The sequence below is a fragment of the Lycium barbarum genome, chromosome 10 (genome assembly GCF_019175385.1).
Source record: "Lycium barbarum isolate Lr01 chromosome 10, ASM1917538v2, whole genome shotgun sequence".
Taxonomy (NCBI): domain Eukaryota; kingdom Viridiplantae; phylum Streptophyta; class Magnoliopsida; order Solanales; family Solanaceae; genus Lycium; species Lycium barbarum.
Window position 1 is genome coordinate 124,800,712 of NC_083346.1, and position 23,158 is coordinate 124,823,869.

The 23,158-nt window shown below is 35.9% G+C and overlaps 2 protein-coding genes and 2 pseudogenes across 2 annotated transcripts; 2 read left to right on the forward strand and 2 right to left on the reverse strand.

Annotated features, from left to right (window-relative positions):
* The first annotated feature begins 28 nt into the window (after window positions 1-28).
* Window positions 29-2,091, forward strand: LOC132613464 (acylsugar acyltransferase 3-like; annotated as a pseudogene).
* Window positions 2,092-13,642: 11,551 nt separating this feature from the next.
* LOC132613465 (glucan endo-1,3-beta-glucosidase 8-like) lies at window positions 13,643-15,892 on the reverse strand. Its single transcript, XM_060327485.1, has 2 exons — window positions 15,654-15,892; window positions 13,643-14,831 (listed from the first exon to the last, which is right to left on the reverse strand). The coding sequence occupies exons 1-2, from the start codon at window positions 15,890-15,892 to the stop codon at window positions 13,643-13,645; spliced, it is 1,428 nt and encodes a 475-aa protein (XP_060183468.1).
* Window positions 15,893-16,835: 943 nt separating this feature from the next.
* On the reverse strand, window positions 16,836-20,212 carry LOC132615585 (putative late blight resistance protein homolog R1A-3; annotated as a pseudogene).
* Window positions 20,213-22,530: 2,318 nt separating this feature from the next.
* Window positions 22,531-22,916, forward strand: LOC132616073 (DNA-directed RNA polymerase subunit 10-like protein). Its single transcript, XM_060330674.1, has one exon. It carries the CDS (start codon window positions 22,701-22,703, stop codon window positions 22,914-22,916), a length of 216 nt encoding a protein of 71 aa, XP_060186657.1. The 5' UTR covers window positions 22,531-22,700.
* Window positions 22,917-23,158: the final 242 nt, after the last annotated feature.

Sequence of the window (23,158 nt, forward strand, 5' to 3'; positions counted from 1 at the left end):
CTATCACTCCTATCTAAGATGAGTTTAATTATCACGCATTGTATCCTCAGTTTGTAAAAAAATAATCAAACCATATTCTCCTACTCCAATTTCACTTCGTTGTCACAAACTCTCTTACCTTGATCAAATGACTGGTGGTATTTATGTCCCTTTTGCCTTTTTTTACCCTAAATTGAGCAACACATGGTCAAATAAACCAAGTAATTTATCAGAACATCTTGAGAAGTCCCTTTCAAAAGTTTTGACCCATTATTATCCTATGGCAGGGAAGTTGAATGGAAATGTCTCAGTTGATTGTAATGATAATGGAGTTGAGTTCTTCACTACAAAAATAGATTGTCCAATGTCTGAAATTCTCAACGATCCTTATGCTGATAAAGAAAATTTAGTCTATCCCAAGGGAATCCCAGGTATATCTTCGTATGCATGATGGTAGTCTTGCAGTGTTTCAACTTAGTTATTTCATTTGTGGAGGAATAGCAGTCAGTGCATGTTTGACACATAAGGTCGCGGATGGATACACGATTGGCAACTTCATTAACGATTGGGCTACTATAGTACGTAATGCAAGTTCAGAATTACCAAATCCTCAATTTAATGGAGCATCTTTTTTTCCACCTATAAAAGACGACTTATCAAACATATCTAATTTTAACATTGTCCCAGAAAGAGAAGAATGTTTGTCCAAAAGTTTTACGTTCTCGTCATCTAAATTAGCCATACTAAAAGCTGGGGTTATAGATCAATCAGAAGTACAAAATCTGACTGACACAGAAGTTGTGTCAGCATTCATTTACCAATGGGCCATGGCTACAAAAAAGGCGACGTCTGGTTCGATTCGTCCATCCGTACTACACCAGGCTGCGAGTTTACGCCCTCCATTGCCAAAAAACACTATGGGAAACATAGGTTCTCTCTTTTCTATATTAACATCAGAAGAAAATGAAATGGATCTACCACAATTGGTTAGTAAACTACAAAAGGCGAAAGAAGAATTTCGACGAAAATATAAACATGCTAAAACAAATGAATTTCTACCTATAACGCTTTGAACTATATGAAGAAGCAAATGATATGTTTTTAAAAAAATTCAAGTCATGATCTCTATAGATTTAGCAGCCTCAAAAACATCCCCTTTTATGATGTAGACTTTGGATGGGGAATGTTAGAAAAATATTATTTTTTGTCTAATATCTCAAAAATAGAAGGACTATTCCTAATGACTACTTTGAAATAAGAGTATTAATTCTATAGTTTATTAGCCTTAATGACAGATTTCTTAATGAGAGAAATTGATTGTCCCAAACGTTTTGTAACTGAATTTTGGTCAGCCTTTATGGTTGAATTTTGGTCCCCTTTATGGTCTAGATTCATTCTTTCTTGATGAGTATTTGATATTCTAATAATATCATGTAGCTGTAGCTTTTTGAAATAGTAACTGATGACCCACATTGATATCCTTGAATAGTATTAAGTGCTATTATGTGTATTCAAGTCCCACGTTATTTGCTGAGCTTTTACTAGCTTTGATTAGCCTCTATGACTAGTCGTTGAAAAGTTCTCTGATTTAACTTCTTAAGCCTATAAATTTCAATATCTTTTCTTTGATAAAACAGATACAGAAAGAAGGAAAAAACAAACATTCTTCTACTCCTCACTTCCTTTTGCTGGGTTTCATAAAATAATTTAATCTTTGTTAGATTCTGGCTCCTAATTTTGTACTAGAAAAGTTTGTTGAATCCTGGGGGATACACCTTAACCGGGTGAAATATCCTTAAGGATAATGTCTTAATTGACACGCCTCAAGCTACGAATATTTCCGTGAATTCAAGATTTTTTCCAACAGGGAAAGCCTGAAAAAGTAATTATGGGAAGTAGTGGACAGTTAAAAACATGTTGGTCTTGATGGACAATAAAAATAGGGATGGAGTGGAAGTGTTAACCTGGATGAAGGAACAAGACATGTTAGCACTTGAGAAAGATGAAGAGCTCCTACAATTTGCTACTTGAAACAGTTAATTTTTTTATATTTTTTTTTAATTACTGTATGTTGTACTCACGTCTCTTCTAGCAGTTGAGTTTGCTAATCTATCTTTTTTTCCATTGATCACAGTTTACATAATAAAAATATCCTCTTTGCTTTTAACATTTTGATGCAATCAATCTTTTTGTTGCATTGGTCTCAATTTACATAATAATAAGAACTATCCTTCCTACTTTAAAACTTGCTCATGTTCCATTTATTCTAACAATTGTTGTTGTTTCTCTTTAAAAAAACAACTGTTCTTGTTTCTCTTTTCGGGGACCCGTTTGTTAATTTTAAGATTAAAATGTCTGAATGTTAATATACTTCTAAATTTGTCTACCACTGGTTTTGATAATTTAGATACGAGAAAGTGACAAGAATGGCCCCCTTATGTTTGAAGGTAGGTTCAAAATAATCATTTAAGTATGTATTGAATAATTTTGGTCCTTTAAGTTTGTTAAAAGTTCAAAACTTTTATTCTCCATCAAATTTTTTAACTATTTGTATTCGTTAAATTTGACAAAAATAGTGCGATTTTTTTTTTTAAAAAAAAAACTTTAAACAGCAAGAAAGTTCTATTAAATCTTTAAAATGCAATGTAAAAAACTGTAGATACCAAAAGGATAAAAATAATAGTTGCGCCTCAAAGGATTTTGAGTTTATAGGTTCAAAATTCTATAAACGCAGCTTATTATTTATACATTTTAGGTAGATTTTAAAACACAAATAAAGAATTTGAGCCGAAAATAATGATTCTGTCGAACCCGTAGATAAGCTTTAGCTCCGCCCCTATTTATAAGCTGCTCAAAGTAGATTACAGGCTGTGAGTTCGAGATTATTACGCTGGGAGAAGACATGTGCGAGTATTCTCACTACTAAAAAATTACTATTTTCCCACTGAAATTTTCCACTGAATGTCGGTGGGAAGAATCTACATAATAATGTTTTCACGCGACAAAAATAACAAGTTTTCCAATGTTTAATGAGAACCTGTTTCCCAGCATGCATTGTCCCAGTGATCTGATTCGATGAAAATGAGGTGGGAAAATCATGTTTTATTACACAAATGTTACATCCCGTATTTTTGAACGTCGGAGTAATTGTAAGTTGAGGTGGGGCCTACACGTCAAGATTTTTTTTTGGAACATGTGACAAGCTATATGAATCACATATGTAAAGTTAAACACAACTCATGAAGGACCCTTGGGCCAAATCAAAGTGGAAGCCCTCCAAACGAATATTTTTAAGAAAACGTTTTCGGGTGACCTGACTTGGAGGGGCAAAAACGGTATTATAAGTTTGGAATTTGGAAACATACCAAGGAATTGAAGTTGTAGATAAGTGAATTAGCTTTCCATCCATAGGTCGTGGGATCCAAGGTGACGTCGGTACAAGGAGATATGGACGTTTTAAGGTCGAAAGGTCAGTGGGCTAGGCCCAACTCGGGACCAACCGAGTTGGCCCAAAAAAATGAAAAGAAAAATTTAGGCCCAAAGTGAGGGGGTGGCCGGACATACCTGGTCCAAGCCCACCAAATTGATTAATTTTCCATGTGATTGAATTAGTATATAGTGGTCTAACATTATGTCGGAAAGAAGACTAGTTGTGTTATATTGTGTCCTATATTGATTGTTGTTGTTGTTGGTGTTGTTGTTGGGTTGTTGTTGATTGTTTTGGCCGAGTTAAATTCTCGGGGATGCTATATGTATAGGGGAGATGCTGCCCAAATTTCTGTAGGCAATTATGAATAAAGATTGAATACTTAAAGATTGGAAATTGAGAATTGGTAAATGTGACCAATTGCAGATTTTGGGCAAAACGGGAATCGAATTTGGAAAGGCGTAAAGAGCATACAAGGTATGTAAAGCTATCCCGATTCTTCTTTTGGCATGTCCTAGGTGTACTAGGATCGGATTTGAGCCTCGGAAAGTACTCTGTTCATCGGAATCCGCATTTGAAAATATCCCTTTATCCATTCAATGGAATTGAATCCTTTAAGGATATTTTGGTTGAAAGAATTATGCAAACTTTTACAAATTGTCTAGAAAGTTATGGAATGTCCCTAGGACCTCTATAGGTGATTCCATAGGCATAATATACGTAATTCGTGCCCTTCGCTTCGGTTGTCCCGAGGTGGACCACTATTTCCGATTTTACGCTTTTTATGTTTATAACTTAATTTCAAGCGGTTCTAAAGGAAACGCCTTAACTACTCTTCTAACTACCAATGATACTTATTCTAAATACTTTATTGAATCTCTGTAAAGGTATGACATTTTGTGTCTCATTTAGTCTCCCACTATTCCCGCTTTGCCTTTTATTGTACTATTGCCTTATTTTCGAACAATATAAAATGAAACGTTTTAACTATCCTTTTAACTACTAAGGAAAATTGTTTTAATGATTCCCTCGAGTCTGGTAAAATATTTTGGAATATGAAAGTGATCCCAGAAGGATTATTCTTCCGTAACTCATTATGACATACGACATACACTTACTATGATTCTGTCCGATTTCATTGGTTTGATTTGTCATCCGATATGCCTCATTGAGTCTCTGGAAATATATGGTATTTTTATTGCATTTAGTTTCTCACTACTCAATTCGTGGATGCCTCAATGTTTCCCACACTGAGCCCGGGCCAGGATATGTTGTCAAGCGTATTCCACTACATTGTTCGCCGTGCCTCGATGTGAGGGGGCAGGTATATATGTACATGGGTTGTGGAGTATGCTGTGCCATGTACACACATTCTGATATGATATGATCTGATATGGCCATCTGATATGATATGTTATGTTACGGGGTTATCCCCTATTCTGCTCCTTATGTGTTGTGGCACCAGCGTCAGGGGGTGGCCACGTTCTGTTTACCGAGTCCCTTGGCAGGAGTCGGATATGATATGGTATATGTTTCTGTACACACTCCTCATGTTTTGGAAAATATGCATTTGATACTTCGGATGTTACACTCACTCCTCTGTAAGTTCTGTTTCGGTTATGATCTTGTTCCGTAATGGGACCAGGTACGACACATGTTTTCAGCGAATACTATTTATGCTATATGATCAGCATTTTGCTAATCTGGATATTCCGTTCATTTTCTGTATCTTCTGCTTCAATTATGACTTTGTTTACTACGTTCCGTGCTTTACGTACTCAGTACATATTTCGTACTGACCACCTTCCTTCGGGGGCTGCGTTTTCATGCCGCGCAGGTACAGACGACAGGTTTGCTGATCCGCCCGCTTAGGACTTTATTCTGCTATTTTGGAGCGCTCCTTTATCCGGAGCCTATATTTTGGTACAGTCTTCTGCTATTGTATATATGTACGCTATTCAAGGGTACGACGGCGCCCTGTCCCGTCTTATGATTCTGTTATGTTTTGTAGAGGTCTGTAGACATACTTGTGTGGGTTCTGTATATGTTTTTGGGTTACTATGATCTGTGACGGCCTTATCGGCTTCCACGTGCTATATCTGTTCACCTGCAATATCTGGTAGCGCCAATTGACTTTTATATTGATATATTCTACAAATATGCTGGTTTGGGTTATTGGGTACGTTTGGGTGTCCAGCACGGACACTAGTCATGGCCTACGGGGTTGGGTCGTGACAAAAGTGGTATCAGAGCGGTTCGTCCTCGGAGTGTCTACAGACCGTGTCTAGTAGAGTCTTGTTTATCGGTGTGTTGTGCACCACATCTATAAACAGGAGGCTACAGGACATTTAGGGTGTTACCTTTCTTTTAATCTTAGATCGTGCGATGGAGCCAGCTGTAGGAAATGAATTCCTTTTTTTTACTAACCTCTGATTTCAGCTGGAGAACGGTATCGACGTAAGACAGTGACTGATGATATTGGAAGCTACACAGTACACAGGTAAGTAATGGTATGAAAGATGTATGCTGGGTAAGGTGTTTGAAATACGATTGAAACATGAAGCTGAAGATTGGAAAGAAAAAAAAAATATAAACAGGAAAGTGTAGTAGGTGCAGTTTGAGTTAGGCATGCGAGGTAAGCCTCGGTATCTTTATACTTTTATTTGAAATTGTTAGCCCCGCGTGGCTATGATGCGATATGATATGATATGTATATACGTATATGTGTTGGCCCTGTGAGGCATGGTTGGTATTTCCTGAGTACAGGTTTTGGGATAGTAAAAAATACAGAGGAACCTCTGCCCAAATCTTTCTAGGAATATGAAGAGGAAAATGAGATATAAATTCTTAGCATGTCTTGAGGGTCGATACCGATAGGGCAAACCCACTGTGTTGGATTAAAGTTTAAGAGATACCCTCCATGTCATTTGTAAGAAGCATTACCCTTATTTGGAGAATTTTATCTCGAGAAAGTATATATGAGTATCAAATTAGCAATTTATTTAAATGGACTAGAAATATGTTCCAACCCCCTTTTGCTTTAGCACAGCCCATGTGAAGGGCAAAATATGTGGAAGGGCAAAAATGTCCAACGATCAAGTTTCCTCTAATTGAAAGGATACAAAGTGTATGACAAGCAGTCGGGAATTGAGTAGTTCGCTCACGACTCAAATATATATAATATATATACATGGAGGTAAATATTGAAGACGATATAGTCAGAAAAAAAATAAAAGAATTCTCGCTAGGTCGGGGTGGGTCCCGCTAAGAGAACGTTCTGAGAAGCTGTCAAGACCCCGACTTGTCATAAATTACGTGACAAAAGAAGTGCGGGGCAATTGGTGTACTTATACCGGCTTTAACGTGCTTAAATGCATTAAAGTTGTAAGGTTAAGCGTGCCAGGGCCAGAGCAATTCTGGGATGGGTGACCCCCTGGGAAATGTACAAAAATTTTCTCAAGTATAGGAATAAGGGACGAATGGAAAATTTGGGATAACCTAAAGGAGATTAGGATATGCGGAGTGATTAAAAACCCTCAAGAAGTCGGGTAGACTAAGACAAGATAAGCTGGTGAGAAATGGAAATACCTAACTAACCTAAATAATAAGAACTTCCCCCTTGACAGTGGTATATGTTGTATATGTAAATGAAGAAGATAGCGCAATGCAGCTTTGGACCGAGAGTAAGTTTGAATAGGCGTTTGGGAATTGTTTTGTGAGCGAAATGGTAGTAAATGTGTATGTGTGCATATGACACCCCATTCATGACTGTACCAATCGACAGGTGGACCTCAGCAGCCAGTGTCGCGAGGTATGAAAGATATTAACTGAACAGAATTTGAGAAACAAAGCGAAAGACATGGTACAGATATTATAAGTAAATTGACACTAGTTCCGTCGCCAGCTAAGGCCGGGACGTTCCAGCACAACGATGTTCGGAAATAGAAAAAAAAAGGGCGAGTACGTAAAAAGGGGGACAGTAATAGTAACGTTTGGGAAATTTTGAAGGAAAGAAAGAGACCTCTCCGACGTATTATAATACCCCATATGGCTAGATGAACATTCGAGGACGAATGTTCTAAAGGGGGGGAGGATGTTACATCCCGTATTTTTGAACGTCGGAGTAATTGTAAGTTGAGGTGGGGCCTACACGTCAAGATTTTTTTTTGGAACATGTGACAAGCTATATGAATCACATATGTAAAGTTAAACACAACTCATGAAGGACCCTTGGGCCAAATCAAAGTGGAAGCCCTTCAAACGAATATTTTTAAGAAAACGTTTTCGGGTGACCTGACTTGGAGGGGCAAAAACGGTATTATAAGTTTGGAATTTGGAAACATACCAAGGAATTGAAGTTGTAGATAAGTGAATTAGCTTTCCATCCATAGGTCGTGGGATCCAAGGTGACGTCGGTACAAGGAGATATGGACGTTTTAAGGTCGAAAGGTCAGTGGGCTAGGCCCAACTCGGGACCAACCGAGTTGGCCCAAAAAAATGAAAAGAAAAATTTAGGCCCAAAGTGAGGGGGTGGCCGGACATACCTGGTCCAAGCCCACCAAATTGATTAATTTTCCATGTGATTGAATTAGTATATAGTGGTCTAACATTATGTCGGAAAGAAGACTAGTTGTGTTATATTGTGTCCTATATTGATTGTTGTTGTTGTTGGTGTTGTTGTTGGGTTGTTGTTGATTGTTTTGGCCGAGTTAAATTCTCGGGGATGCTATATGTATAGGGGAGATGCTGCCCAAATTTCTGTAGGCAATTATGAATAAAGATTGAATACTTAAAGATTGGAAATTGAGAATTGGTAAATGTGACCAATTGCAGATTTTGGGCAAAACGGGAATCGAATTTGGAAAGGCGTAAAGAGCATACAAGGTATGTAAAGCTATCCCGATTCTTCTTTTGGCATGTCCTAGGTGTACTAGGATCGGATTTGAGCCTCGGAAAGTACTCTGTTCATCGGAATCCGCATTTGAAAATATCCCTTTATCCATTCAATGGAATTGAATCCTTTAAGGATATTTTGGTTGAAAGAATTATGCAAACTTTTACAAATTGTCTAGAAAGTTATGGAATGTCCCTAGGACCTCTATAGGTGATTCCATAGGCATAATATACGTAATTCGTGCCCTTCGCTTCGGTTGTCCCGAGGTGGACCACTATTTCCGATTTTACGCTTTTTATGTTTATAACTTAATTTCAAGCGGTTCTAAAGGAAACGCCTTAACTACTCTTCTAACTACCAATGATACTTATTCTAAATACTTTATTGAATCTCTGTAAAGGTATGACATTTTGTGTCTCATTTAGTCTCCCACTATTCCCGCTTTGCCTTTTATTGTACTATTGCCTTATTTTCGAACAATATAAAATGAAACGTTTTAACTATCCTTTTAACTACTAAGGAAAATTGTTTTAATGATTCCCTCGAGTCTGGTAAAATATTTTGGAATATGAAAGTGATCCCAGAAGGATTATTCTTCCGTAACTCATTATGACATACGACATACACTTACTATGATTCTGTCCGATTTCATTGGTTTGATTTGTCATCCGATATGCCTCATTGAGTCTCTGGAAATATATGGTATTTTTATTGCATTTAGTTTCTCACTACTCAATTCGTGGATGCCTCAATGTTTCCCACACTGAGCCCGGGCCAGGATATGTTGTCAAGCGTATTCCACTGCATTGTTCGCCGTGCCTCGATGTGAGGGGGCAGGTATATATGTACATGGGTTGTGGAGTATGCTGTGCCATGTACACACATTCTGATATGATATGATCTGATATGGCCATCTGATATGATATGTTATGTTACGGGGTTATCCCCTATTCTGCTCCTTATGTGTTGTGGCACCAGCGTCAGGGGGTGGCCACGTTCTGTTTACCGAGTCCCTTGGCAGGGGTCGGATATGATATGGTATATGTTTCTGTACACACTCCTCATGTTTTGGAAAATATGCATTTGATACTTCGGATGTTACACTCACTCCTCTGTAAGTTCTGTTTCGGTTATGATCTTGTTCCGTAATGGGACCAGGTACGACACATGTTTTCAGCGAATACTATTTATGCTATATGATCAGCATTTTGCTAATCTGGATATTCCGTTCATTTTCTGTATCTTCTGCTTCAATTATGACTTTGTTTACTACGTTCCGTGCTTTACGTACTCAGTACATATTTCGTACTGACCACCTTCCTTCGGGGGCTGCGTTTTCATGCCGCGCAGGTACAGACGACAGGTTTGTTGATCCGCCCGCTTAGGACTTTATTCTGCTATTTTGGAGCGCTCCTTTATCCGGAGCCTATATTTTGGTACAGTCTTCTGCTATTGTATATATGTACGCTATTCAAGGGTACGACGGCGCCCTGTCCCGTCTTATGATTCTGTTATGTTTTGTAGAGGTCTGTAGACATACTTGTGTGGGTTCTGTATATGTTTTTGGGTTACTATGATCTGTGACGGCCTTATCGGCTTCCACGTGCTATATCTGTTCACCTGCAATATCTGGTAGCGCCAATTGACTTTTATATTGATATATTCTACAAATATGCTGGTTTGGGTTATTGGGTACGTTTGGGTGTCCAGCACGGACACTAGTCATGGCCTACGGGGTTGGGTCGTGACAACAAATTTCCCACTGAATGTCGGTGGGAACCTCTGTTTCTAGCAGTGTCGTGGCAGAGTGTTAAGATAAAGTGGTGATTTGTTTTGATCTCAATCAACACTATTTTACAACAACTCTCCCTAAGCTAAATTCAAGTGTTTTATATGGTCCTGCCATGCAATTAAGCAGATATATATCTGGTCTTTGTGTTGGAATATATACTATTAACCATGTGTTCGGATATAGTATTCATTATAGAACTATTATTTATTCAATTTTAATAAAGAGTTAAATAGATCATGTACTAGTATGTGTGTCATTTACTTATATAGTAGATGATTTAGTATATAGAGTTTAGCTTATACACGAAAGATTAAAGAATCGGCTCTTAAAAGTATAAAGTTATATTCACAATCTAAGATGGAAATTGGACAAAGCTATCGGTATGATTGTAGCACAAGATTAAATATAATTATCTTCATTATGAGAATGGTATAGTTCCGACTTCTTGTGCTAGTACATTTTGTATGTATTGAACGAACCAAAGTGTTTTTGTACTGAATATATAAAACAACCTCTCTAGCTCATTAAATGTACTTATACTCTTAATCTTGATATGATTATTATGATCAACGTGATTTGTTCATTATTTTGATTTATTAAAAAGTACGACTCAATTGCGGGTCTATATATTCCTGGTCAATTGGATAATGGCAAAATACATCTGAGAAATAATAATTAGTTGATAGAATTCATGTCTCGACTTTGAGATTGGTGATACCCCTTTATGGATGCTTATAAGTTTTCATGTGAAAACCCTGCCGGTGGATTTTGTATCCGTCATTAAATAAATTAAGCGGAAGTACAAAGGATTTAATTAGTTAATGAATTAAATTGTCAGTAATTTAATTGAATTGATTGGTATCTGTAATCTTAACATGAGGAGTTAAATAAGATTTAATGAAAGATTTCGAAATTGAACTGATGAGTGCAATTACAAATTTTTAGTGGAATAATTCATAATTTATTATGGTAGAATTAATTTAGACATTTCGAATTAATTTCATAATAGGAAGTCTCGTAATTAAATTATGTGGTCCTTGCTGTGCCCGAAGAATAAAGAATTAAATGGAATTCTATTTCTTGATGGAAAAGTAAGACATAGCAGGTTTTGGAAAAAAGGTGTAAACCCTAAAACCTGTAGTTATAAAATGACTCTTATTTCATAAAGATATGACGGCCATTATAAGTTTCTACACCTTTTTCATAGAAATTCGCCTACACAAATTTCGCAAATTCTGATATTATTCGGGTTACACAGTAGAAGACTGTGGAACTGAAGGATGAACGCGTGGATAGCTTTTGCTGAAGGCTATACGTGATCGCATTCACGCTTTAAGAGATAAGTATCAATTTTATGTTTGATTAAGATCTTGATTATGTGTTGTATATATTACATGCAAATTCGATCCTGATTATTTGCTTCCGCTGTTTATGCATGTATTCCATCACTTTGCATATAAGAATGGCAGCCAATTTAACATATTGAGCCGAAATTGGAAAAAGTAAAGTTGGACTAAGCACACATTCGAATTACCTAGTGAATTGATCCCACAGTGGAAGAACTTGACCCCTTTTGGCAGCCTTCCTACAGGTGAGATTATGCTGGTTGAAGCTAAAGGTAGCGATTGTTTCGTGCATACGTAGCTCCTGTGGGGTAGATTTTGAAGTTGAAATTTGAAACTTGAAACTTCAAGTTTTTGAAATTGTGATTTGTGGAATTTGAAGTTGTGTTTGGACATACATTTTACTTGAAATGTTTTTGAAGTTTTGTGAGTAGAGGCGAAATTTCTCCCAAAAACTAGTTTGAGCCGGTGTTTGGAACTTGAAAATATTTTGAAGATAAATTTTCAAAATCTGTTCAAATTTCCTGGCCAAACAGATATTTGAAAATAAATTTTTAAAATCTGATCCAAAATCTATGACCAAATGCTAACTTGGCCCGCATGTCTTATCTTCAAGTAAATCGTAAGCCATTGAGTCTTACTTTGAAATGAAATTAAGGCCTTTCCCTGTTTTTGATTTGAGATTAACTCTTTTGAGGTATTGACACTACTTTTACGGAAATGTTGCATGGGCTTAATATTCAAATTTATTGGTATATAACAGATTTAATTTTGTTTTCATATTTCTATCTTATAGACTGTTTGGCCAGCCTTTGGAAAGCCAAAAATTTTTATCTTCCAGAAAAAAGTGACTTATTTTAGGTAAGGTGTTTAACCTAGCTTTTAGGAAAAAAATAAATGCTTTTGAGGTTTGAGTGGTAGCATAAGCTATTTTTCAGAAGCTAAAAAAAAATAGCTTTCCCCGAAGCACTTTTGAAACCTTAATCAACAACAAATTACTGCTTTAATATTGACAAAAGTGCTTGTCAAATTAATTAGCCAAACACAAACGGCTACTCTATAAAAGTACTTTGTCGAAAAGCAATTCTGACCAAAGATACTTTTCAAAATGAGCAGATTTTAAAAGCTTGGCCAAATAAGCTATTAGTTTGCTTTGTAAACTGTTTTTGCATTTTGTATTAGACTAAATATAACAAGCTTAGCATATATCTTAGCAGGGATGACTAGTATTTTGACAAAAATTCTTAGAGCACAAGCTCATCAAGCTTGCAGCATACACAGCAGATGAATGAACTAGTTATATTTATCAATGTCCCTGCTACCTTCTACACTTGGATGACAAATGCTTACAGGTACACAACCATCAAAAGTAATAATTCCTATCGATAAAAAACCTATAGAATTTAGAATTTGCTTTCAGGTACACGATCAACAAGCTTATAAATTTGAAGAGAAATTAAGGCCTTTTAACTTTTTTTGATTTGAGATAACTCCTCTGAGGTATTTACGTTTACTTAATAAAAAACAAAAGCAATATAACTCCTTTAAGGTATTGGCATTACTAATTTTACAGGCCTCCGTGTTTCGTGTGCTTAATTTCAAAGTTATATGTCTTTAAAAGCCTAATTGATTTGAGTTTCTTTTCCACTAAAGTTTACTCGACTTAAAGCATGCATGTTCACGTTATCTATATGCTGCAGACTCTGAAATGTGTAATTGCTCAGCTGGAATAGTCTATTTGGAACTTTAGTTTGAGAAATAGGGTTGAAAATTTTGCTTTTTTAATCTTTCATTTAATAATAACAAGAAGATGAAGAAAGAATCTTTGTTTTTTTTTTGTGATTTAAATCCCAAATTAAGTCAGTGACACTCTATTTTTTCTGTGAATTAAATCCCAAAATTAAGTCAGTGACACTCCAAGGCTTGTAAACATACAATAAGGTAATTAAGATGGACACATTCACTCTCCACATTTTTTTTACCAAGATCATTCAAAAAGAAACTTCTTTCAATCATTTGGAAGAAAAACCTTTTCAAAAGAAGGCAGAGGCGGAACTAGAATTTCAACTTTATGGGTTCTGAATTGTAGAATGATGACTTCAAGTGATAATAAACTAAATCTAATACTATTATATTTGCACATAGTTAATGAATTTCTTAATACAAATACACTGTTTGAGCAAAAACTACTGGGTTCGGCCGAACCCCTATCCGGGCAACCACATAAGTACGCAAAGCAATAAAATCATACATACTAATGCAGACAAAGCCAACCCAATTGGTAAAATGGTAGGGTTTGAAACTACTTTGGATATCTCTCCAGAACTAGCCACCAATTGGTGTATCACACCATTATCAATAAGCTCGACGGATAATATCTCAATGGGGAATCTACAAGTTGCTGTAGAAGGATCATTTGTGGTAATATAACCATAGCCATTGAAATCACAATAGTTGATCTTTTGACCATTCATCTGGAAATACATATTGAACGCGAACGATGCGTTCCAAGTGAAGTTAAGGTTATCGCATGTAGCTCCAGGTGACAATAAGGTGCAATCAGATTTGCTGCACGCGTAATTAACGTGTTCCATCACTTTCTCCTTGCTACCATTAAAGATATTCTCGTTATACATACACCATCTATTTGGCATTTTCACTGTCCCTTTAGCCGTAGTTGGTTCACTGTTGTGATCTTGCATGGAGAAATCGATCTTGTATTTAGGTGATCCGTCGTGTCTATAAATACCCCAATGGCGTTGATATTCGCCCCATTCTGTTATAATCTTGTTCTCATCGGATAACCCTGTGATGTATACGTCCATTGTCTTGTTTGGATGTAAAGGGGTACCTTCGTTTCTTTTAAGATATCGAAGTAGGCCACGATGAAATCTTTCTGCATTTTTTGGATTTGCATTTGGGTAACCGTCCGTTGGCCAGCCAATTTGTCCTATGATAATTTGCATATCCGGATACCCTGCTTTTGTTAGTGCTGAAACCAAGGTATCATATGTAAGAGTGAAAATATTTTTGTAAATATGTGGGCCGTCTTTGATAGTGTAATTAGAGCGTTCGTCAAAAAATGCAAAATCAAGCGGCATTTGCTTAGAGCCGACTAAGTAAATTGGGAAGATGTTGATGACCAAAGGGGCCTTTGTTTCTTTGAGGAATTTTAAGAGATTAATCATTAATTCCTTTATATCTTCTCTAAAATCACCTTTTGATGGTTTTGTCACATTTGTCAATATGTCAGTGAAGTGTGCTGTTGTAGTTTTGATATGGGTGAGATTGTGACGATCGAGGGATTTTCGAGCTTCTCCCATAAAGTATAGGACATCACCAAAGGTTCGTTGCTTGTATTTTCTGCTGAATGGTTCATTTCCTACGTAAAGATACCTGAAAAAAATATAGAAAAAGTTCATAAATAATAGCCGGGAGATGCATAATATATGTATACATATTATGTATATTGGCTAGAGGCTGAACGTATGGCTGACGGCCAACTGTGCAACTTCCCAAAAATATACATATGGAGAACCAAGAAGATTATTGATGCAGAACCTTGTGCCATTTTCAAATGTACTGTTTTTTTTTTTTTTTTTTTTTTTTAATATGAAATGATTCAAGGTCTTCTATCCATACAGAAGAGCGAGTTACTTCATCAATTTATTGCAAAAGTTATAGACATTCATGTCAATGTATTGGCACTCTTTTCAAATTTATAGGCAGTCTTGCAAACTTATAGGCAAATCTACGTTTTGAAGTTTATGCGTTTAAACAAAGACCTGAAGTTAATATACAATAGTAATTGGATTAGGATTTTGACAAAAGCTAATGGGTTCTCGTGAACTCGTTGATTTTGGTACTCTAGATCCAATACTGCTGCCTTTCATTTTATATATGGGGAATTAAGTTAGAGATATTGATCTGACTATTATGTTACATTAGTGATGATGAATTTCTTTTAAGGTAATTGTTGAAAAGTTAATTTGACAAAGAAAACATCAAATCAAAGTCTAGGAGTTGAATAGTTTAATGTTTCTAGGATCTTGAAGCTGTATTAAAAATGACAGAATGTCAAGAGTATCATAAATCGAAACGGAGGGAGTAACTGTTTTATTTTCGTAAACGAACGGACTTCACTTATGTATCATTTTCCATGGAAAAATAAAATAAAATTGAACATAAGAAAGGATCAACATTAGAAAAACGAAGTACCTGATATCAACTCCATGATCAACATGTCTTTTGACGTATTTTTCGATCCAATCGTGAATATCCTTGGAGTTATTCATCCATCGTAGTTGGTTTTCTTGAAACGCAACTGAGACACCAATACTGCTGTTAGCGAAGGCCGGAAGAACGTATTGACTAGGGCTAAATAATTTCAATTCAGGTATCCCATTTTGTAAAAGCAAATCTACCACCATTGACGGTACCAATTTTTGTGTAGCCATTCTACCCCAGTTAAGGCCAACAAAGCTATCAACACAAACATAATTGAATGAGAATAATGTTCCCAAACTATACCAAAAAAATAATAACATTTTGTTTCTATTCATGATGATTCTTGGAGCAAAAAAATTGTTCTTAATTCTTGTTTTTTTTTTTTCTCTCCTGGTGTAATGGTTTTGAGTAATGGGGTTTTTGTCCTGATTTATAAATGATAAATGCATTTGAAGTTTTACATATTTAGAATTTACGATTTGGGAATTGTGAATTATTGTTGCATGTTAAGAGAATGAAATGAGAGGTGGATGAGAATTTGAGAGAAAAAAGGCGAGGGATTCGGATTTGCATAGGATTTTAAGATGGTAGATTCCTTAATTGGTATATTTTCTTATTGTTAAACTGCAGCCAATTCTGTGTTGTTTTTTATTGCTTTTGCTGTCAAATCGCCCGTTATTACCCTACAAACATGATTATCATATACCCATAGAGAAGCACATTACAATACTTAAGAAATTAGGTATAAAAAATCTAGTAAATAATAGAAACGGAAGGCTCAAATATTTCATCGAACTATCGGAAATGACTCATTTATGCCACTCGTCAATAGTTTGGCTCATTTATGTCATCGCCGTTACCAAAATGGCTCATCAATGTCATTTTCATTAACTCCGATTTTACAATACTAGATATGACGCGTGACTTCCAATTAGAGGTTCATGTTGTTTAATTAAACCAGCACAAATAAAATCCTGTTACAGTTGTTCTCTAAAAGCCTACATATATTTTTTTTTTCTCTAAAAGCCGAAAGGTCAGCTACGGTTGTTCTTTTCACTTTGCTTTTCTGAAATGAGTGACCATGTAAGAATATTGAACAGAGGAAAACAGATTCAAGTGTGAAACTGTCAATTCTTATACTAGAAACCTTATTCATTTCGAACAACACACATAAGACAGAATAAATATTAATTACAGTACATCAATAGTTATGGTTTACAAAATACTTAATTACAAATGGGCGAGACATACATTAAACATGGTTATTTCTAAAACAAAAATTTAACAACAGATAAGAACATAAAAGAAAGATTTTAATTTTCAAAATCTAAATGAAAAGGTTCTGCATTTGGAATAGATAGCGCTTGATTGTCCCTCAAAATAAGCTTCAATACCCTGCATATATGCAAGATAAAAAAAGAAGTCATTCATCATATTAATTACAAGGAGGGTAAAATGTATTACTCGCTCTGTTTCAATTTGTTTGTCATACTTTTCTTTTTAGTCCGTTTAAAAAAATGTCTCTTTTCTTTTTTGGCAACTCTTTAGTTCCAACTTTTCATGTGACATGTTTAAGACCACAAGATTAAAAGACGTTTTTATACATTCTACATATCTTTAATTTAAGACCACAAGATTAAAAAATCTTCTTTACCTTAAGAAACTCCGTGTCAAGACAAAATCAGACAAACGAATTGAAATGGAGGGAGTAACAAAGATGAGGTAATAAATAATGTGAAGAATCGAAGAAGAATTTTTTAAAGAGATGTAAAACTTACTGTGACTGCTGTGGATGTAGAACTTAAGGGAATTATTTCCAATGTCCTCTTGTTCTTGTTCAATCTCTCTTGTAGAATACTCAGCTCTGCTACAATTATGTAACTCAATTGACTCCAAAGTACAAATTTTCCCAAAATCCCTCGGAATTTCTTCCAGGAATCCACATTTCTTTAGAACAAGGCGTTTTAGATTCGGGAAGCTTTCACTTGCTAGCTTTCCAACGCACAAGATATATATCGCTTAACAACAGCAACTTCCTTCAGGCTTTGGAACTTGTCGTCATCACTCAATCTCCATGACAAGAGTTGATATGTCTTCCCAAGGAAACTGAAACAAGCCAGTTAAAGTCAACCTCTTAAGTGATGTCGGGAAAACAGAACTCTTGAGAGAGTTTGGCCAATAACATTTCTTTTCTAAACACTTCAATGATTCGAGTTTTGTCAGGCTAGACATATCCAAGAGGCCATTGCGCAAATGGTCCGCTCGTACAAGATTTACATGAACGATCAATCTCTTTAGATTGGGAATGCCAGAAAGGACTTCATTTGTATAACTGCTGGAACAGAGAGCAGAAATTTCCCCTAGATTTGGCAATTTCTCTGTCACAAGATGCTTACTTTCTCTTCTAGGACTGGGTAGATAACCGTGTCCCCCCAGATCTATATGCCTCAAGTTCTTCATCGTCCATATATTCCCTGGTAAAGTTATTTGTGAAAGCTTCCCAAATATTAGAGTTTGCAAATTCTGAAGCTCTGAGATTGACTTGGGAATACGGCCGCGAAATTGAAATTGGAGATATCTTAAACGAAATAATTTTGTAATAATGGGTGGAAATGGTTCGAAAGCTATTTTTTTTATAGAAGATGGCCAATACCCTGAGGAGGTTGAAACGGGAGAAAAATTCATGTATTATAGGATAACGGTAGATAGGCAATATTCCGAGAAGCTTAACACGGATTGAAAAAGGTAAGTATAATCCAGAAAATAAGTACATGGATCTGGCTATTGGGGGAAAAAACTTGCACCGATCATCATTTGGATACCATCTTAAACCTTGGAAACTGATTTCGATGTCCGGGAAACTGTATTGGAAACTGAAGCGACGGACATTATGCTTTTGTGCTGGGTCAGCTCTCTGAACGTGCACAAACTTTGTCATTTCAGCTTCTTTCAAACAGAACTCACGCAGTAGATCATGCATTGCACATGCTTTTACCTCACCATTGAACCTCCTTTTTCTAACCATTATCAAGTTTCTGCTAATAAGATCCTCCAAATAATCTACTGCCATTTCCTCCAAGGTTTTTCCACATCCAGACGCCCTTACAAAACCTTCCGCGATCCATAATTGGATTAATGTCCGAGTCTCAATCAGAAAATCCTCTGGGAAACTACCCACAGAAAGAAAACAAGGTTTGAGATGATTAGGCAAGTGGTGGTAACTCAAACCGAGCACTCCTAAGCATTTATCTGGATGACTTGAAACGATTTCACCTAAAATTCCGGCAGCATCCTTCCAACTTCCTAATGTCCTGGCCACTTTAGAGAGATGTCCCGCAATCACTGAGATTGTTAAGGGTAGTCCTTGACATTTTTCTGCTATTTTCTTTCCAATTTCTTCTAACTCAGGTGGATGATTGTGTTCTAGTCCAAACACCTTATCACGAAGTAACTTCCAACTGCTATCTAAACCCAAGAGTTTCATCTTATGAGGGCTACTAGGATTTGCATACATCGCTACCTCAGTTTCCCTAGTAGTCATTAAGATTCGACTCCTATTGTTGTACTCGGGAAATATTCCTCTTATGCAATCCCAAACATCCGTACTCCAAATATCATCAACAACAACAAGATATCTTCGGCCCTTTAGTTTTTTCTGCACCAGGTCAGCTAACTCACTGACATCCTTCTTATTGTAATCTTCTTCGCTCACAATATTTGTTTGCTTTGAAATGCAACGTAAAGCTTCTAACAACACATCCCTACTTCGAAAATCTTGAGATATTGTAACCCAAGCAAGAATATCAAAATGATACCTGATTGGGAGATGGTCATAAGCTTTTCTAGCGAGTGTTGTTTTGCCAATGCCACCCATGCCTGAGATTGTGACAATGTCTAGATCCGACTGTGGTCCTCTCAATCTTTCCACTATGATCTCCAAGTCATCATCAAGTCCCTGCACGATTACATCTTCCAAATTTGGCAGCATTGGATTACTTCTAAAAGAAGTGCCAATCAACGATTCCCGAGATAATTCAACAATTTGATCATCATCAGCATCATGAGTACTTGTACTTAGATCAGAAACAATCTCCATTACTTCTTTCTTTGTTATATCGATGTTTTCAACAACTGTTAGCAATTTCTTGTGTAAAAATTTACGTGCTCTTCCAAACTTCCAACTTGCACCTTTCATCGTTTGACCAATCTCCAGCTCAACAACATCTTCTGCATCATTAGTAGCTACTCTTATCTTTTCCTCCAAAGATCTGATCTTTTCAGAGTCAAACATAGTCTTATGGCTAGCTTGTTCGAGAACATTATGAAAATATTCAGCAGTAGCATGAAGAGATTCGAGCGCTTCAGCAGTGTAACCATGAATGAGTTCTGGGTTTCGTTGCTCAAGGGTATGAAGAAGAGAAATTACAGCACTATAAGCTGCCATCAAGTATTCAAAAATGTGAATAATGAAAGGTCTGAAGATGAACAAGAAAGAGATATTAAGAATTGGAATATTGCTGGATAGGATATGTTTTGTAGAGAGGAAGGAACAAAAGATATTTTGAATGTGTGGAGAGGAACAAAAGATATTTTGAATATATTAAATAGGCCAAATACTCTTTTTGTTTAACAGATTAACTAACACTTTTTTGGATGGTTGTTATATATTGTTTTATAATGTATATATTCTAATGTGTTGCATTGTGTCGTATTGTATTGTTTTGAATAATACATGTTTGGATAGATTGTATCGTTTTCCATCGTTACATAATCTCACACATTAGCGACTTGAAGGGTAAATTTACACACACAAAAAAAAGTAGGGTACGGAATAGAGCTACCATAAAACGGTAAGTTAAATGATAAAATAAAATTATTAGATAATAAAAGTGTGAAAAAAAGATAGGGTAACGACGCGATAACACCAAATCGGTCATTACATAAAATGAGAATTTTCGTCGTTAGGTAACGATGAATTTAACGATATGTTACATGAAAATTTAAGTAACAATCGAAACAAACATTGTATTTAAATTATAAACACAATACAATACAATAGGTAACAACCATCCAAACAAGCTGTAACGTGGACTGCATTATGTGTGTAAATTTTTAATTCCACAACTTGTCGTAGAACACCCTTTAATTAATTTCTAAGACCGTGTTGGTGTTTATCAAAATTGTTTGACTTATAGGAAAAAGAAAAAAAAAAACTAAGTCATTGCCAGTTGGGTGCGTGGAATCAGATCTTTCAGGTTATGTTGAAGAGTAGGGTACTAATACTCCATCTATTTTCATTTGCTTAAAGATTTTTTAAACTATTTTATTTGCTATCATTGATTCATTGGAGTAAACAAGCATATTTACAGTTGACAATTAATGTAGATGATATATTGCGGCTACTGGAAAATTGGGTGAGCAATATATAAGTGACAATATTCCTTCTTCTCTTTGCTTTTACCTTTTTCTTTTTCTTTTGCCCACTTGCTCAGTTTTGTAATGTTTCTACTTGATAATAATTAATAAAAGGGAAAAGGGTCAAATATACCCCTCTACTTTAGTTTAATGGTTAAATATATCATCCGTTAGTCAAAATAGATAAGTATACCCCTGCTGTTAGTCAAAGTAGATAAATATACCTCTTCTGTTAAGAAAGTAAATAAATATACCCCTTGACAAAATCCCCCATTTCACCATTAATTATCCGATTTAACTTAAAAAAAACCCATGGCCGAGACCCCCTCCCCCCTCCCCCCAACAAATTAAACTCTTTCCACCCAAATATACCCACCACCACTACAACCGACCCAACAGAACAACCACCACCACTTCCACCACCACTACCACCACTGTTTGGCACTCCCCCTTCCCCCTTACCCCCTAAACAGTTCCGGCAACAATGGTAAGTTTCTCTACCGCTATTTTTCCTTAATTCTCTTTTTTTTATCCACCTTGGACCTTAGTTATTGAAAAGTTAAAGAAAAAATGAAAAGAAGTCCTGACGTTTTTCCTGGAAACAGAGTACAAAATAAAAAAAAAAGAAATAAAAATATTAAAGAAAAAACAGAAAAAGGTAAAAGAAAGAGAAAGGAGAATATTACAGAAGAATTTCATGTAATTCGATTTCGCCAATTTGGGGTTGATAGATTCATTCTTCTTTACTGTAACTGGTTTTCTATACATTCTTTTTAGATTTTAAAGGAGAATAACTCTATTGAATGTATTTTACATTCAACTCTCAAACAAAAGGAAAACGGTTAGGTACAACTCTGGTTTACATTTCCCGGATTGTTGCCGGAACTGTTTTGGGGGTAAGGGGGAAGGGGGAGTGCTAAACAATGGTGGCGGTGGTGGTGGAAGTGGTGGTGGTGGTTGTGTTGGGTCGGTTGTAGCGGTGGTGGGTATATTTGGGTGGAAAGAATTTAATTTGCAGGTCGGGGCGGGTCGGGCATGGGCTTTTTAAAGTTAAATTGGGTAATTAATGGTCGAATTGGAGATTTTGTCAACTGAGGGGTATATTTGTTTACTTTCTTAACGGAAGGGGTATATTTATCTACTTTGACTAACGAAAGGGGTATATTTATCTACTTTGATTAATAAAGAGTACATTTAACCATTAAACTAAAGTAGAGGGGTATATTGGACCCTTTTCCCTTAATAAAATGCATAGTTACCAAAAATATATATGAGGTGGAAAAGTGAAGCAGTTCTTTATTGTAACCTTAAGCGGCAGACCTATTGTATTTTGGTTTGAATTGTGTTTTCCTATTATGTTAAGGTTTTGGTTAGTTATAGTAGTCCTATATATACATAATAACTTGCTCCTCATTATGACAAATATATTGGGGATTGGAACATATCGAGGGAACCCCTAATATTTTCAACAATTCCTTCAAATTATTGAAATCAAGGTACGCAACATTATACATAACAAAATATCAATTATTTCAGTCAAAACAATCATACCTAAAGATCTGATCGCTTATATCATTAGCTGATATATATATATATATATATAGTATATTCATAATTAGCAAGATGATCATCCCAGTTCGTTGCTTCACTTGTGGGAAGGTAATCGGAAACAAATGGGACGGATATCTTGCACTTCTCATAGCAGGCTACGAAGAAAAACAAGCACTTGATGAATTGGGTTTGGTTCGATATTGCTGTCGAAGAATGTTGATGACACATGTTGACCTCATCGAGAAGCTTCTCAACTATAACACATTGGAGAAATCCAACGACAATTGATGGGGCGACTCAGTAAAGCTGATGGTGCAAACTAATTTTTATTAGAAGACCGTATGCAATTTTATAAATTAATTCTTTCGTTACGAATTTACTCTTGTAGATAAAATAGATTTTTTTTTTACCGTGCTGGTAGGACTCGGTGGTTATTGTAGGGCTAGGGAGCAGGGTAGAGCCAATCTATAAAGTTAATTGAAGTAAAAAATATGGGATTATACAACGTCTTTTAATGTTCACCCTTTGTC

Excerpts from the sequence above, each read along its gene's own strand:
- LOC132616073 (XM_060330674.1), top strand. The coding sequence starts at position 22,701 with ATGATCATCCCAGTTCGTTGCTTCACTTGTGGGAAGGTAATCGGAAAC.
- LOC132613465 (XM_060327485.1), bottom strand. The coding sequence starts at position 15,892 with ATGGCTACACAAAAATTGGTACCGTCAATGGTGGTAGATTTGCTTTTA. Across the intron at positions 14,832-15,653 it reads GATCATGGAGTTGATATCAG|GTATCTTTACGTAGGAAATG; the intron begins GTACTTCGTTTT and ends TATTTTTTTCAG.